General features: G+C 41.9%; 1 protein-coding gene across 3 annotated transcripts in view; it reads left to right on the top strand.

Annotated features, from left to right (window-relative positions):
- Phka1 (phosphorylase kinase regulatory subunit alpha 1) overlaps window positions 1–11,956 on the top strand; it is a 138,444-nt gene extending 126,488 nt beyond the window's left edge. For all 3 annotated transcript variants that reach the window (XM_057759383.1, XM_057759382.1, XM_057759381.1), the window contains 4 exons: window positions 1,177–1,347; window positions 4,395–4,448; window positions 7,779–7,979; window positions 8,697–11,956. In XM_057759383.1, coding sequence (XP_057615366.1) covers window positions 1,177–1,347; window positions 4,395–4,448; window positions 7,779–7,979; window positions 8,697–8,870 — 600 coding nt within the window. In that variant the 3' untranslated portion in view covers window positions 8,871–11,956. The remainder of the gene's footprint in view (window positions 1–1,176; window positions 1,348–4,394; window positions 4,449–7,778; window positions 7,980–8,696) is intronic.
- The last annotated feature ends 6,033 nt before the right edge of the window (window positions 11,957–17,989 follow it).

Here is a 17,989-nt window from a genome sequence, read left to right as displayed (position 1 = left end):
TATGCATTTTTCTCTGCTCCCCCTACCTCTCCTCTCCCCTTCAACCCTCTCCCATGGTTCCCATGCTCCCAATTTACTCAGGAGATCTTGTCTTTTACTACTTCCCATGTAGATTAGATCCATGTATGTCTCTCTTAGGGTTTTCATTGTTGTCTAGGTTCTCTAGGATTGTGATTTGTGGGATGGTTTTCTTTGCTTTATGTTTAAAAAACACTTAGGCGTGAGTACATGTGATAATTGTCTTTCTGTGTCTGAGTTACCTCACTCAAAATGATGTTTTCTAGATCCATCCATTTGCCTGCAAAATTCAAGCTGTCATTATTTTTTTCTTCTTTGTAGTACTCCACTGTGTAAATGTACCACATTTTCCTTATCCACTCTTCGGTCGAGGAGCATTTAGGTTGTTTCTAGGTTCTGGATATGACAAACAATGCTACTATGAACATAGTTGAGCACATGTCCTTGTGGCACAATTGAGCATCCTTTGGATATATACCCAAAAGTGGTATTGCTGGGTATTGAGGAAGGTTGTTTCCTAATTTTCTGAGAAATCGCCATACTGACATCCAAAGGGGCTGTACCAGCTTGCACTCCCACCAGCAATGCAGAAGTGTTCCCTTTACCCCACAACCTCTCCAGCATAAGTTGTCATCAGTGTTTTTGATCTTGGCCATTCTTACAGGTGTAAGATGGAATCTCAGAGTTGTTTTGATTTGCATTTCTCTGATGACTAAGGATGTTGAACATTTCCTTAAGTGTCTTTCAACCATTTTAGGTTCCTCTGTTGAGAGTTCTAGAGCAGGTTGTATTTTATATTTAGGATACATATATGTATATGACAACAATTAAAAAGAGGCCACCAATTTGAAAAGGAAGCAAGGAGGGACATATGGGAAGCTTTGAAATGAGAAAATAGAAGGGGAAATGAAGTAATTATACTATAATCTCAACAAATAAATGAAATAATTTTAAATGTTTATACAGTGTTACAACACTGCAAGCTGTAGTCACGTCATTACTTTGGCTCTTTCGTGTACTTTCTCATTTTATAGAGTATTTACTATTCTCTTTGCTATATGTTAGAACATGCAGGTCTTGAATTTAAAATATAACTGTTATGATACTTGATCATAGGGGCTGTGATCACTTTGGATTTACTTTTTTTCTTCTCCCAAGTCACCTGCAGCCTGTATTGCTGCAAGCAGTGGATCCTTTCCTACTGTGTATGGTCAACAGACATCTAAAGATAGTCGTCAAGGTCAATGGCAACGGCGGAGAAGACTAGATGGAGCCCTAAATAGAGTACCAATCGGATTTTATCAAAAAGTATGGAAAATTTTGCAAAAAGTGAGTGTAACACAGTGTTGTTCTTTATTCCCCTCTTAAAATTATGAATCTGTCTTGCTGACATGTGGCGTAACCACTACATGACAAAAACAGGAAAATTTGATTTATCACTGTGACATTATTAATAATTTACTCTATTGTCCTTATTGTTGCAGTAGTATTTTTTCTTTTTCTTTTGTTTTCTTTCCCCTTTCTAGTATTTTTGAGACAGGGTTTCTCTGTAGTTTTAGAGCCTGTCCTGTAACTCACTCTGTAGACCAGGCTGACCTCAGACTCACAGAGATTCACCTGTCTCTGCCTCCCGAGTGCTGGGATTAAAGGTGTGTGCCACCATCACCCGGGGGTATTGTTTCTGAATAAGGTTTTAAAAATCAGAACCTCTCTGTTTGGGGTCATAGTTGAGCATTGAGATTTTGCACTGTATTTGCTGCCAGTCAATAATGTGATGCTGTGGCTCGCTTTCTTTGTTGTTATTATGAGAGTGGAAATGTTATTTGCAGCTCTAAGCTGTTCATATCCATTGTCACTACCAAAAGTAGGTAGAAGCAAGAACGGTGGCACATGCCTTTAGTCCCAATACTCCAGAGGCAAGGGCAAGTTGATCTTCGAGAAATCCTGTCTCGACAAAGAAAACAACAAACAAACAAAACAGTGAAGTATATGGGGAGTTTGCACAAGTTGCTCTTACTGATATTTTTTTCTTAGATGAGAATCACTAAAGTAATGGAAAGCTGCAGTGATACTAGTAGTTAAAGAACACTTTTGTTTTATTGTTAATTTTTTATATTTAATCAGTTTATATATGTGTGTGTGTATATATATACACACATACATACTTGCATGCATTCATGTGTGTGTGTGTGTGTGTGTTCATATGTGGTACCAACAGAGGACAGAAGATGGCATCGGATCCTTTGGAACTAGAGTTAGAGGCAGTTGGTTGTGAGCCATCATGTGGGTACTGGAAACTGAACTTGAGTCTTCTGCAAAAGTAGTAAGTGCTCTTAACCTTTGAGCCAACTCTCCAGCTCTGATTTATTTATTTGGGGACAAGGTTTTGTTATTGTCCAGGCTGGCCTCCAATTCAAGATCCTCCCACCTCAGCTTCCTGGAGTGCTAGGATTGCTGGGATGCCCCACCACACCAGGCCTAAATAAAACTCTTGGTGTGATTAATATTTGTTCCTGTTTCTAAAGCATACTTTACAAATGACTTGTAAGGACGTATCACACCATTATGGTAGTGATAGGAGATGGCCAGGAAGACCATTAAGCTCATTGATTGGTCTCATTTATACAAATACAGATTGGTTTTTCTCTTCTGAGATGGGTCTCATATATCTCAGGCTGGTCTCATTGTTACCAAGGATGACCTTGAACAGATGCCCTGCCTTTACCTCCCGACTGCTGGAATTACAGTTGTTTTTATGTTTTAAAAAATCCTGGCGTGCTCCCGGCAGGCTCGCAGAGCAGCCGCTAGCTTGGCAGAGACGGTTGTGGGTCCCTGCAAGATACCCGGGCGGTTTACAAGCGGTGGTCCAGGAGAGCCAAGTAGGCGGGTGTGAACAGGCGGCTGGTAAAAGGCACATAGACACAGTAAATAGGCATAAAACTGAACATTTATTACTTAAAGGAAAGAGAGAGACAGAGAGACACGTGCACACACGCCAAGAGGGGACAGCGAGAGAGACAGAGAGATATGGTGGGCCAGGGGTCAGAGGTCGCTGGGGGTGGGCGTGGCTTGTCCCTTAAAGGGACCAGAGACCAAAAGAATAACAGTTGTGAACTACCACACTCAGTCATTCTTCTTTTTTTTTTTGCCAAAATCAAAACCCAGATTTAGGGTCTTAAAGTAAGAGATAGAACACATGCCTTTTCAGGCATGAATGTAACAATACTAACATGTTTCAAAGCTACTAACTGTCTGTACAGAGATTACTTGAGTATGGAATATTACATGTAATTGTCCAAAAGAGTCAGTAAACCTGTCACTCATATGTGGTTGCTTTATATAGTGTTTCGGCTTCTTTGGAATCTAAAGTATGTGATTAATAGAGTAAAGAATTTTAATGTATCTATTGATTCAGGTATGGTGCTCCACACATGTACTTGAAGGCACTAGGGAAATGGAGGCAGAACTTCCAGTGTTCAAGGTCAACCTCAGCCACATAGTAAATTTGAGACAGATTAGGTGACTTGTAACCATGTCTCTAATAATGATAATGATGATAATAGTATGTATTGAGCATCTACTGTATACCAGACTGTTGTAGGTGTTCCTATTACAAAAGTCTAAATAGCCAATAATTTCTGTTCTTGTGAAACATATTACTTGCAATAAGTAATAAACAGTAAATAATGTATTTAAAATGTTAAAAGGTGGCAGAAGAATAAGACAGGATAAGAGCATTGATAAGGAACTCAACTAGAACAAGTAGAAATGGCTCATGTACATTAATATCTACTGTGAGTCATGTCCGGCAGCCTCAGTCTCTTGAAGGCCTATCTACTTTCTTAAAAATGTGTGTGTGTGTGTGTGTGTGTGCATAAGCGTGCACATGCACACTATGGTAGGAAGCACATACCATAGCATACATGTGGAGGTCAGAGTACAACTTTGTGGAGTAGATTCTCCCTTTCCTTCCTTGCTTGGGATTATGGGAGTAATCTCTTTTTATTGGACTTGCTTGGCTGTTGGCAAATACTTTTTATCTGTCAAGTCATCTTGCCTGGCCCTGAAGGCCTCCTTATAATGACTCTGGGACCTGCATGATACTCTTCTAGGTGGTCTCTGAATCTGGTGTCTAGTCTATCCCAGAAAGATCGACCCTGCCTGCTCCACTACCCTAAGAAGAGGATGAACTATGGTAGTCTCATCCTGAATCTTGGCACTCAGAAATCATGAACTCATTCTTGGGCACATGGACTACAGGACCTCTAGCTGGCCTGTGGTTGCTCAAATCATAACCTTATTAATATGAAGTCTCTCCTTTTTGCCTCCCAGCTCTTACTTCGTCTCTGGTCATAACATGTTTTTCTACCTTGCAGTGTCATGGACTTTCTGTGGAAGGTTTTGTTCTTCCTTCTTCAACCACAAGGGAGGTAAGATTCTGTCCTTTACATATACATGATGGAAAGCTCGCCTGTCTGAAATATGTCAGTTACATTATGAAATTGATATTTATTGACTTTATATTATTGAAACTAAATATATCAATTAGTTTTCAAAGAAACAGACCCATCCTTATATGAATCAATTATAGTGGTATATTATTTGTGTTTTAATAAATAAAGCTTACCTGAAGATCAGAGGGCAAAGCAGTCATACTAGTCAGCCATACAGGCCAGGCAGTAGTGGCACACACTTTTAATTCCAGGACTTGGGAAATAGACACAGGGATCTCTGTTAGTTCAAGGCCACCCTGGGCTATATGAGATTGAATCTGTCTAAAAGAGAAACAGAGCTCACACAGCATTTGGGATCGCACACCTTTAATCCCAGCACTAGGGAGGTGGAGAAAGGATCCATATGGTTGGGCAGACAGAGGAATGTAAAGAGGAAGAGACAGGAACTCAGGGGTGTGGAGTCTGAGCACTGTGGTCTAGAGCATTGCAGGATCACCCTGTTGTTTGTCTGAGCCTTGGTAGAGGTAAGATCTCTCTAGCGGCTGGCTACTTTGCTTTTCTGATCTTCAGCTTAAATCCCAGTATCTGTTTCTGGGTTTTTACTACTCGTGCTACAAAAAATTGACTGTGAAATGCATGAAGGAGGTAAAAATGGAATGGGAATATTAGACAATAATAATATGGTTCTTGTTTTACTGAGCAAGCATGAGGACTTGAGTTTGCATCCCCAGCACCCATGTAAAATAAAAATGGGCATGGCTGTGCAAGCCTGTAATGCCAACACTGAGATGTAGAGACAGGTGCATTACAGGTGCTTGCTGGCCAGTTAGTCTAGCTGAAATGGACTACTCCAGGTTCAGTGAGAGACCCTGCCTCAAAAAAAAAAGATGGAAAACAATTAAGAAAAAAGCATCTCATGTCAGCTTCTGGCTTCTACATTTACCAGCCTACACACATGTGTATAACAGACATACACACTATAAACATGGATAATTATTTGTTTTATTAATAAGAATAGCTTTTTGCAATGGCTAAGTTTTTTCTATGTGAGACTGGGAGTTGGAGAAGGCAGAAAGGCTACAAACATAAGAATGAATGGCTTCCTATATTGTCCCATCTATTTCACCCCAACCTTTCTCCAATAGGATACTTGTAGGCCTGTGCTGATATTGACATCTAATCATATTTTAGAGCAGTAGTTCTCAACCTTCCTAATGCCACCACCCTTTAATACAGTTCCTCATGTTGTGGTGACCCCCAACCATAAAATCATTTTTGTTGCTATTTCATAATTGTAATTTTGTTAGTTATGAATTATAATGTAAATATCTGCTATGTGACCCCTGTAGTAGACTTTCTTGGACTGCCAGCCCCCAAGTCATAACATGGAGACTTATTTTTAATTATGAATGCTAAAGCCTTACTTTATTCTTGTCCCACTAGCTCTTGTAATAACCTGTTTCTCTTCATCTGTGTTTTGCCTCAGGGCTGTTTACCTTTCTTTCATTCTGGATGTCTTACTTTTCCTGCTTCTGCATCTGGTTGGCTGGTGATGTCTGACTGGGAGGCCCTTATGTCTCCCTCTCTTTCTCCATAATTCTCATTCTTTCCCTACTTTCCTCTCCCTTCTTCATCCTCCCCCTCCCTCTCCTTCTTTCCTCCTCCATCTCCATCCTCCCACTCCCTCCTCCCTCTCTCTCTTCCCTCCTTTCTCTTCCTCCTCTCTCTCCTTCTCCAGCCTAGATCTCTCCTCCTACTTATTCTCTCTGCCTGCCAGTCCTGTCTGTCCCTCTTCTGCCTACCTATTGGCTGTTCAGATTTTTATTAGACCAATCAGATGCCTTGGGCAGGCAAAGCAATACATCTTTACACTGTTAAATGCAGCATAAACAAATATAACACACCTTCACATAGTTAAAGTAATATTCCACAACAGAGCCCCCCCAAGGAGGAGTCACTACCCACAGGTTGAGAACCTCTGTATTAGAGTAACTTTCTTTCCCAACTTAGTGAATTAGAGTTTCCAGAGAGGAAACCTGAGCATTTGTAATTTTTTAATCTATAGACTAACACTGATAAATAATCATGGTTGGAAGACATCGCCACGAAACACAGACACTGGTTATCAGATGTTTTGGTATTTTGTACTAACAAGCTAGGACTAGTAAATTTAGAAAGTATAAAATTCTCAAAAACTGGTGGTGGTGCAGTATCAGCTGGATGTGCCAGAACTGAATGATAGTGTAATGTCTCAGACCTCTACTGTTTCATACAAGCCTTTTGTGTAATAAAGAACACCACACTGCCTGCGTAAACAGGTGTATTCTGTGCATTTAAACCATGTTGAAATATTAATTGTAAAAATGTAAACCTAATACCTTTAAGAGTCTTTAAAGAACTTCCACATTATTTAATTTGATTTTTCAGTTCAATTTTGTAAGACACCTAAGAAGAGAATGTCTTTCTGAGAAAGTTTATAGATAAGGAAACAAACTTAGAGATTTCCAAGATATGCAAAGTCATTTGCTCCTGATACAAGATTTTAACCTGTCTTTAGACTCCAAATATACTTGCTTCTATAGAATATAAACAATACAATTTTACCAAAAAGCATTTCTCCATCTACTTTACCCCAAAATAATTGCAGTTAAAATTTTTAAAATTTTTAAAATGTGCATGAGGGTTTTGCCTGCATGTAGGTATGTGCACCACATGCATGCCTGGTCCCGTGGAAGTCAGACGAAATTGTAAGCCACCTGAAATGGGTGATGGAATTGAACTCAGGCTCTCTGGAAGAGCAATCAGTGCTCTTAACCACTGAGCCATCTCTCCAGCCCCATAACTGCATTTCTTAAGGTCCGTTTTATTCTAACAGTCTGTAGCTACTTCACATAATTCTACTCATTTGACTTCAGTGCTTTCTCTCTGGGTCATAGATTTAGTCTCATAAATAGCTTCATAAAGCCTCATGAAGTTACTATAGTATGTCATAATTTATGTATTTATTGCCATGTTTAGGTTATGTCAAGTTTCACATGTGTGACTGATGCTACCATAAACATTAGTACACATGGAGCTTTTTCTTCTCTGGATTATTTTCTTAGGAAAAACTCCCATAAATAATATTCTGGGCTAGAGGGCATTGATACTTTTATGACTCTTGTTATACATTACCAGATTGTGCCAATTTACACCATTCCGTTAAAGGGCTGCAGTTACAGGACTTTTTACTGCTTTTCAAAGAAAAGGTTTGCTATTCTTGGGTGATGGGATTCTAGAAATTGATTTTCACTTTTTCTATCACAGATGACCCCAGGCGAGATTAAATTCTCTGTCCATGTGGAGTCTGTCCTGAATCGTGTACCTCAACCAGAGTACCGCCAGCTTCTGGTTGAAGCCATCCTTGTCCTTACCATGCTGGCAGATATTGAAATTCATAGCATTGGAAGCATCATTGCTGTGGAAAAAATAGTACACATTGCCAATGACTTGTTCCTTCAAGAACAGGTAGGCTGCCTAATGTGGTGCACAATGCAGTCACAGCATCCGGGAGTTGCAGGCAGGAGGATTGGGAATTCAAGGCCAGCCTCAGCTACATAGTGAGTTCAAGACCAGATTGGGCTACATGATACCCAGAACATACAACAAATGTTTCCTTCTCTTACCCACTGTGAGAGAAGACAAAAGTATCCAAGATTTTCTAAACAGTCCTAGTTTTAAGTGTTCTGGGATGTTATCAGGCCACATATGAGAAAATATAAACCATTTTAGACATAGACTTGAGATTTAGAATGTCTACAGTGTTTGTGAATTAAAGTGGTTTAGAAAGAAATAGAACCAAATACTATATGAAGGAATACAAGCCCAAATCAGCAGTACTAGAAGGTGGAAGTCCCGGTGTAGTTCTACTGGGTTATCTCCAAGTGCTAACATTATTTCTGTTATTAACAGACATAAATCATTTAATCAATTATTGATATTTAATTTTCAAAAATGCTTTATAATAGAAAATTCTAAATAGTAATTAAAATAATTTAGAGTCTAGTGACAAATGCCATGTGTAGAAATTCATATCAATCCTTCGTAACCCTAAGCCCCCTCTGCTTATACAGCCAAAGAATAGGCAATGGGAAGGAAGCTCTGAGGTGTATTCATCAGAGTTTGGCTTGGTAGGATTGGTAACCTTTTCTTCCCACTGTTTTCCCATCTTTTAAAACCAAATAGAAAACCCTTGGCGCAGATGACGTCATGTTGGCCAAGGATCCTGCATCTGGCATCTGTACTCTTCTGTATGACAGCGCACCCAGTGGCAGGTTTGGCACAATGACCTACCTCTCCAAGGCAGCTGCTACCTACGTGCAGGAGTTTCTGCCACACAGCCTCTGTGCCATGCAGTGAGGGCTGTGGGTTCTGGCTGCTGAAATCCTCTCAGCATCTGGTGCCTGTGTTGGTTGATTGTGCATGGAACAGAAATGTTAACACCTGACCACTCCCCATCCCCCCAGGAAGAGAGAACTTTGCTGATAATCTCACTACTTTTGAAGAAAAGAACCCTCACTCCAGTGTAAAGGTTCAACTGGGTCTACAATCACTATCCCTGCTTCTTTTATGGTTCAGAAATGTCTGCATGTGTTTTTACTCTGTAGAACTGTTACCAGCTTAGTTTTCTTTCTTTTTTTTTTAATTAATTTATTTAATTATTAAAGATTTCTGCCTCTTCCCCGCCACCACCTCCCATTCCCTCCCCCTCCCCCAATCAAGTCTTCCTTCCTCCTCAGCCCAAAGAGCAAGCGGGTTTCTCTGCCCTGTGGGAGGTCCAAGGACCCCCCACCTCCATCCAGGTCTATTAAGGTGAGCATCCAAACTACCTGGGCTCCCACAAAGCCATTACGTGCAATAGGATCAAGAACCCATTGCCATTGTTCTTCAGTTCTCAGTAGTCCTCATTGTCCATTATGTTCAGCGAGACCGGTTTTGTCCCATGCTTTTTCAGACCCCGGCCAGCTGGCCTTGGTGAGTTCCCGATAGAACATCCCCATTGCCTCAGTGTGTGGGTGCACCCCTCGCAGTCCTGATTTCCTTGCTCGTGCTCACTCTCCTTCTGCTCCTCCTTTGGATCGTAGAGAAGCTAAATAAGAAGGTGAACCCAAAGAAAAACATATAACCAGCTTAGTTTTCTAACTCCTTTTGAGAAACAGGTATTAATAAGTTATTCTGAAGCCCTTATTATTCTTATTTCTGGGATTCCTTTCTTTTTTGTGTATATGAGTGGTGGGTCTTTCTTTCTTTCTTTTTTTTTTTTTTTTTTTTTTTTGGTTTTTCGAGACAGGGTTTCTCTGTGGTTTTGGAGCCTGTCCTGGAACTAGCTCTTGTAGACCAGGCTGGTCTCGAACTCACAGAGATCCGCCTGCCTCTGCCTCCTGAGTGCTGGGATTAAAGGCGTGTGCCACCACCGCCCGGCATGAGTGGTGGGTCTTAATTGGGTCATTATTTCAAGAGAGTAGACGCTAAATTGTTGGATTTTATACTGCTGTAATTTTGAAATGTCTATTTTAAGTGCCTTAAGAAAAGCCAACACCAGATCATGGCTTCCTTCTTCACTCGAAGGCTGATTCATTTTGAGTGGTGAAATAGTTTCTTTGTCGAATATTGCCTTTTGATGTTGACCTTTCTATATCTGCCCATGTTGCCTGCTCTGTGGTGAAATATTAAAAAATGTAAACTCACATGTAAGTTTAAGGATCTCTATGTTAATACTTGAAGTCACATTTTATGAGGACTGATGCTACCAGGCACATATTTGAGGACACATGGAATAACCCAGAAAAAATGGAGCCAGGAGTCCAGTTCCAGAGAGGAAGGGAAACGGGAGGTTATGTAGGTGGTGCTTTACACACAGGGAGTCAAGAGACCACCAGAGGCAGGTAGGTTAATCCCTGCTGGAGCATAGCCCACATACAACACAGAGAATAACTGAAGCCTTGAGCAAAGAGAAACCCAGCAGTCCAGTCTGTGGCTGCTCTACTGAGCACCTCTTTCCTGTTCTTTTGTTCTCCACCTCACCTATTCACACCCCACCACACTCAAATCACTCCTCAGCTCCCTCCTCTCCCACATCTGTTCTTCAATTCTTTCACTTGTGTTTCTTTTCACTTCTCAGTTATACTACTTATATCCTTTAATCTTGGTATCTGTGGCCAAATATCTATTGTTATACATATTTCTGTGGGTTTGTAATGGTTAAATAATTCTAAGTATTTTGAGTGTGTCTGCCCATCTCTACATTTAATGGATTGAATAACCATGTAGATAACATTGCAAACCAAGCCTGGTCATACTCATTGCTAATCTGAGAACTTGAGAGGCTGAAGGAGGATCGTGAGTTCAAAGCCAGCCTGGGCAAGCTTCAGTATGAGACCCTGTCTCAAAACATTTTAAAGCATGTTGTGTGTGAGAGGGAGCTATGCAGCTGGCCTCAGATTGACACACAAAGGATCGCAAAAATATACCTTCCATCCCATTCTCTGGTCCCATGTATAGGTAGCCTGGCTTAGCAGAGGCTTCCCCTGGTTTTCCTTGTTTCTACTCGACTCCTCTTTCCCTCAGAGTTTTAAGGGTTTTCTCCCAGAACAATAATGAGTATGATGGGGCTAGTGAACTCAAAACAGTCACAGAATCGGGAACAGTCTTCCAGGCACACTGACCAAGTGCAGTGAGCTAGCAAACGGGTGGTAGAAGCAAAGGCCTCCTTTCCCCTCTCACAGCCATGGGAACACACAGTGAGTAGCTTTCTGAGTGCATGGTTTTCTGGTCACTTTTGAGGAGAACATACAACCCGTTTGTCTTTTCACAGCCTATAAGTACCCTAGTCACAGGAAGCACACCCAGCACTGCTGGTGGCAACTGCCACTCCTTCCTGGACCTCTTTTCTTGAACTGACTCCAATGCCTGCCGTTCTCTGGAGTTACTGACTTGTCTGTTGATGGAAAGCCCAAGCAGTGGCATTTAATTTCTAAAGTAACTTTCCAGAAAACATTACTTGTATTTTGTTCTTTTTTTTTCCTTTTGTTCTTATTTTTTCGAGACAGGGTTTTTCTGTGTAGCCCTTCATGTCCTGGAACTCACTCTGTAGACCAGGCTGGCCTCCAATTCACAGAGATCTGCCTGCCTCTGCCTCCTGAGTGCTGGATTTAAAGGCATGTGCACCACCCCTACCTGGCTAAGTATTTTGTTCATTTTAAGAGTGTTAATATGAAGAAAGAAACATGATGGAACTTTTTACAAGCACTTTATGTTTTGAAGTTAGAATAAAGAATAAGAATTTACTGTGTCTGGTGTCACTGCACAAAACCTTATATGTTTTTGTGATTGAAGCTGATTAATTACCATTTCACATAATGTTTGGATATATTATATACTCAAAGCTCATTAACTGGGTCAAATTAGAGGAGCATTTATATACCGTACATTATTATACCGCACATGTGTAAAAAACATAGGTTTAGTGCTTTACACAGTTTACTAAAAATATAAAGTGAATTTTTACTTCATTTCAACTCTGTGAGTGGTATTTCTAAACTACTAGAAAGAACTTAAAATAGTTTGTTCTTCTAACTACTATCAGTATTTGACATAATATTGTTTAAAGTACTCATTGGTCATTTCTGTAACAAGAGAGTACTTAATCAAGCAATGGCAAACAGCGTCTCTACGTCCCCTGCCTAGATAGTTTAGTTTTACCACATTCTGGAAATTTGATGCAACTAGCATGGCAAAAGTTGTCACCTTTAGTCATAGCTCACAGAACTGTGTGCATGTGTATGTGTGTGTGTCTGCATGTCAGGTGCATGTGTATCATGCTGGTGCATGTATATCATGCTGGTGCATGTGTATCATGTCAGGTGCATGTGTATCGTGTCAGGTGCATGTGTATCATGCTGTATGTGTATCATGCTGGTGCATGTATCATCATGTCAGGTGCATGTGTATCATGGCAGGTGTATGTGTATCATGGCAGGTACATGTGTATCATGGCAGGTGCATGTATATCATGCTGGTGCATGTGTATCATGTCAGGTGCATGTATATCGTGTCAGGTGCATGTGTATCATGCTGTATGTGTATCATGCTGGTGCATGTATCATCATGTCAGGTGCATGTGTATCATGGCAGGTGTATGTGTATCATGGCAGGTACATGTGTATCATGGCAGGTGCATGTGTATCATGCTGGTGCATGTGTATCATGCTGGTGCATGTGTATCATGCTGGTGTATGTATCATCATGTCAGGTGCATGTGTATCATGCTGGTGCATGTGTATCATGTCAGGTGCATGTGTATCGTGTCAGGTGCATGTGTATCATGCTGTATGTGTATCATGCTGGTGCATGTATCATCATGTCAGGTGCATGTGTATCATGGCAGGTGTATGTGTATCATGGCAGGTGCATGTGTATCATGGCAGGTGCATGTGTATCATGCTGGTGCATGTGTATCATGTCAGGTGCATGTGTATCATGTCAGGTGCATGTGTATCATGCTGGTGCATATGCATGTGGAGGCTAAAGGTCAACCAGGGTGTTATTCCTCAGAAGGCCTCCACTTTCATCTGTTTGTAGCAGTCTCTCACTGAATCTGGGACTCACCAGTTAGACGAGGCTGACTGGTCAGTGAGCCTCAAAGATCATTCCGCCTGGGTGCCCTGCACCGAGGTAGATACCAGACATGTGCCAGCACCATGCCCTGCTTTGGCTATGGCTTCTGGGGTTCCAGTGCAGATACTCATGCTTACGTGACAAAGCATCTCCCCAGCCCCTTAGTCTTTACTTTTTGTCCTGTTGAAGTAACTGCAGATCTTGGTTTGCTCAGTAGAGCCCTTATTTATACTTCCTTCCTTGGCATAAATGTTCATATCACTTTATGTCATTCTCATAAGTGTTCTAGGGTCAATGATAAGACCACCTTATATTTAGTAGAAGTCTGATTTCTTTTAAGGCTGTACCTCAAAGCCAAGAACTTGTCCTCAAATCACTAGAAGTACTTTACATCCATCAATTTAGGATAGCAGGTAAAATTTGGCATGTGTATTAAAAAATGGTTGACATAATAGTCCTTAAAACAAGTAGTATGTGAGTGCTTGCCAAATACAATAGAGCAGCTTCCCTTCACAGTCAACACTAGAGGTGGGGGAACTCACTCTAATAGTTGAAGCAAATTGCACAAGGTAAATTAGCTAATAAGTCACTCTTCTGGAATTTGAACCCTTGTACTAACTTTAGAGTTCTCATTCATAACAATTGTGTTCTTCAAGGAAGATATGTTAGGAGATGATGGGAAATCAGGTCAGTATGTTGAAGCATCAAAGCCACTGGGGAAGTGCTTTTCCTGCCTCTTCCAGCAAAGGGAGGCAAGGGAGACCCACAAAAGAAACTGCCCTATCCATTCTGACCTTGCAGGTTCAAACAGTACCTTTGGCAATAGCAGGAGAAAGCCAGTCAAGTAATTGTATAGGGCCATCACCCAGGCAAACCTCAGAGCCAGGCTTCACCCTCCTTTCTCTTCCCTTGAGTCCAGTGACTCCAAATTCAGTGTCTTGAGAAGGTCTCACTCCCAGTTCCAGGACAGTATAGGCACTAAACAATTAGACTTATGGAATGCTTTTGAGCTGAGTTAACCATAACCAAGCATCCAGTCACCCTGTGGGACCACTGCAGGAATTAACTGTCAATTCCGGAGCATTAAGCAACACTTCACCGTGCTCCACAGCTGCATCACCTGTGGCTTGTTTACCACAAGCCGTTTCCAGTTGGGAAGAGCTTGTGTGCTGGAGAGTGCAGCTGTCTCTGGATGGGAAAGCATATAGAACAACCCATTTCCGTGCCATCCGATTAGAGCTTAGAATGTAGGGCTTCAGTCAGCCAGTTTTTCCTTCCCTTGCCTAGCCCTGAAGGCCCAGAGCAAGAGTCACTTCCTCCCTACACTACCAGACTGTCAGTTTTACCTCTTAGTCGCTACAGCCTCAGGCTCCTTCCGTTCTGTGTGCGAACTGTGTGCTGTTCTCTCTCTTCCTAAAAAGGCAATTGTGGACTTGAAGATCCTCAGCCTGGTATGGGAAAGGTCTTAATGACATCCCCTTTCTCCTTCTCTCCTCCTCGCTCTGGAGGGGGGGTTGCACACACATATGCATGGATGGAGGCCAGAGAGCAACGTCAGGTGTCCGTTTCAATCACTCTCCACCATTTTTAGAGACGAGCTCTCTTACCGACCCCGCCCTCAAGGAGATCCACCTGCTTCTGCCTTCCGAGCACCTAGATGGCAGGCAGCCGACTTTTCTGTGGGCGCTGGGGATCTGAGCTCAGGTCACCATGATTGTACAGCAGATACTTTACTGACGGAGTTAATCTTCAAGTCCTAGTTTACTTTTTAATTTTTTAAAAAGAAAATGTCTCTGCTGCTGAATCTAATAGGCCGCTGGGCAGTAAGACCAGGAGAGGACTGAGACACAGTTCAGTCAGTAACATGCTCGTTGTGCCTGAACTCAACCTCAGATGCACATTTAAAAAACTGGGCACAGCCGGGTGGTGGTGGCGCACACCTTTAATCCCAGCACTTGGGAAGCAGAGGCAGGTGGATCTCTGTGAGTTCGAGGCCAGCCTGGTCTACAAGAGCTAGTTCCAGGACAGGAACCAAAAGCTACGGAGAAACCCTGCCTCGAAAAAAAAAAAAAAAAAAAACTGGGCACAGTGACACACACAATTCACAGAATTCACAGTTCCACTGATGGGGACGGGGATGTGGATCCTGGGGAATTGCCACCCAACCAGCGTAGACTACTCAGGTTCCAGGCCAGTGAGAGACTATGTCTCCAAAAACAAAAACACCCCTGAGAAGTCATACCTGAAGGTATGCACATGTACCCTTGTTGCGTGACATACTTTTCCTGGGAAGACAACATATAGTCTACTCACCCCAGATAGGGAGCCCACAGCAGACCGAAGTACGGATACCACCAATGTCCAACTTTGGGAGCCATCGAGGTTTTTGAGGTTACTTACAGGAGTAGAAATGACTCAAAGAAAACTGCATCATCAGCAAAGTCTACCCCATCATGGGTGACAGCTCACAAAAGCTGCTGAAAATCTGGAGCACACAAGTTTGAGAGTGTCCTACCAGGAGCCTCAGCAGGCTCAAGCCTCTTCCAGGCCACTCTACTGGTCTTTGATTCATCTAGGCAATTGGGCTGGTCTCTGCTGCTTTCAAGAAACTTGACTTGTGGGAGACTCAGCAGTGTTTACTCTTGGGGAGTGGGCAGCAAATTGATCTGGTCAGTTTCAGGGAGTACCTGAATCATTTTGACTTGCTTGCTTTTTGTCTTAAGGAACTTCCCTGCAGGATAGAATGTTTCCATCTCAGAGGAAACTTTTACGCAACAACCTTGCATACACACACACACACACACACACACGTAGAAGGAAAAATCAGATATATAGTTATGTAAGTTCAGACCAGAGGTAATGGTTGCCAGTCTGGGGTAGGAACTGTGGGAGAAGCAGGTGCCTTTAAGGTTGTCTTGGAGATGGAGCTGATTGAAATTGCTGATGGATTGAATCTGCAGCTGAAGGAATAGAAAGGTACAGAAATAGCTCTTAGGTTTCTGGCTTGTGCAATAGGGACAGGTGTAAAAATGGGGAAAGGGTGTAAAAAGAGAAATAGAAGTTTAGTTTTGAAAACATTAAAGTTATATCCAGATGTTCTGTTATATCCAACTGTTTCATTCATATTACCCTGGCTACTTTAGCCACTCATAACTTCTTAATTTTTTTTTATTTTTTGACACAGGGTTTCTTTGTGTAACAGTCCTGGCTTTCCTGGAACTCACTCTGTAGACCAGACTGGGCTCAAACTCACAGAAATCTGCCTGCTTCTACCTCCCAAGTGCTGAGAATTAAAGGCGTGCGCCACCACCGCCTGGCTCATCTTTATTTTTATATGGAAGTGTGTGTGTGTGTGTGTGTGTGTGTGTGTGTGTGTGTTTGAGACAGAGTCTTGACACATAAACCAGTAGACCAGGCCAGCCTTGCCCTCACAGAGATCTGCCTGCTTCTGCCCCTGGTGCTGGGATTAAAGTCGTGTGCCACCACAGCCAGGTGACCCATTGCTTTGTGAGATTTAACACTTTTTAACATTCCTTCTGTATACTCCAAAGTCCATCCTGCCCCACCTTTTCATTTCTTCTTCCTTATGGCCCTTTTTCTTTTTGGTGCTGCACAGATTAAGCACACACTCTTCCACCGAACGAAGGCCCTGATTTCTTCTACCCAGAATCTTCCACTTTTCCAGGTTTCAGCTGTTCTCTTTCATCCCCTCACTCTCCGCCATGATCCAAGTAGCCAAAAAGTCCTGTTGAGCTCCTTCCCTATGCACTGCAGCTCCCTTTCTCTTCCCACTGCTGCCAGCCTAGCTTAAATCGGTGACTACTCCTTATCTGGACTTGCCAGTCTTTCAAATAACCAATTTTCATACACACTACTGTTGTAGAATTTTTTCTGAAGATTCTAAGGGCTTGGGGTCTAGCACACTTTCCTGGCAGCCCCCACCCCCACATTTCCAAGAGAATGAAGTGTGTGTGTGTGTGTGTTTGTTTGTTACTCTAATACTTGAAGCCTTTCATGATCTGATCTGTTCTGCTAAAATAGAGTTACCTTTATCCACTGAGCCATCTTGCCTGTCACACTTTATTTATATTTAAAAAAATAATTTGTTTTATGTGCATTGGTGTTTTGCCTGCATGCATGTCTGTGTGAGGGTGTTGCATCTCCTGGAACTGGAGGTATAGACAGCTGTGAACTGCTGGGAGGGTGGGTGCTGGGAATTGAACCAGGGTCCCCTGGAAAGGCAGCCAGCGCTCTTAACTGCTAAGACATCTCTCCAGCCCCAGTTCTTTGTATTTTTATGTAAGCTGTTCCTTCCAGTCAGCATGGCGTCCCATCCTCACCAAGCACAATATTGTACATTCACTAAGATTGTCTCAAATGCTACTAAGAACCCTACTTAACCATTTATGGAATACTCATTATTTAAGTACTTAATGCTTATTTTGTTAGGTAAGTTAAGCACCTTACATTCATTATTGTATTGACATGGTTTCTTTTACAGTTCCCTTATTTTCTGTATAATAATGCCGATTCCTTGAGAGTACATACATCTTTGAGTCCATAGAGTTGATGGAAATACTTGAGTAACTGAGCGATGACCGCGCTTTGAACTAGTTCCTATGGAAGAAGACAAAGGAAGCATGACTGGATCCATTCTAACTGGAGAACACATGTACACACCCCAAGATTGCAAGAATATTAAGTATCAAGGAGATAATAAATGGAATACTGACCACAAGTGTAGCACAAAGTCCACCTGGAAGAATCAAGTTCATGTAGTAAAAGGAGTATTTCGATTTTCATTGTCAGGTAGATCTGATTTTGGATTGTTTTCCTACTTCAGTGTGTGGCTAAGAATGACG

Source organism: Chionomys nivalis, chromosome X (assembly GCF_950005125.1).
Source record: "Chionomys nivalis chromosome X, mChiNiv1.1, whole genome shotgun sequence".
Taxonomy (NCBI): domain Eukaryota; kingdom Metazoa; phylum Chordata; class Mammalia; order Rodentia; family Cricetidae; genus Chionomys; species Chionomys nivalis.
Note: the sequence above shows the minus strand (reverse complement) of the source record. Positions and strands in the feature narration are given on the sequence as shown.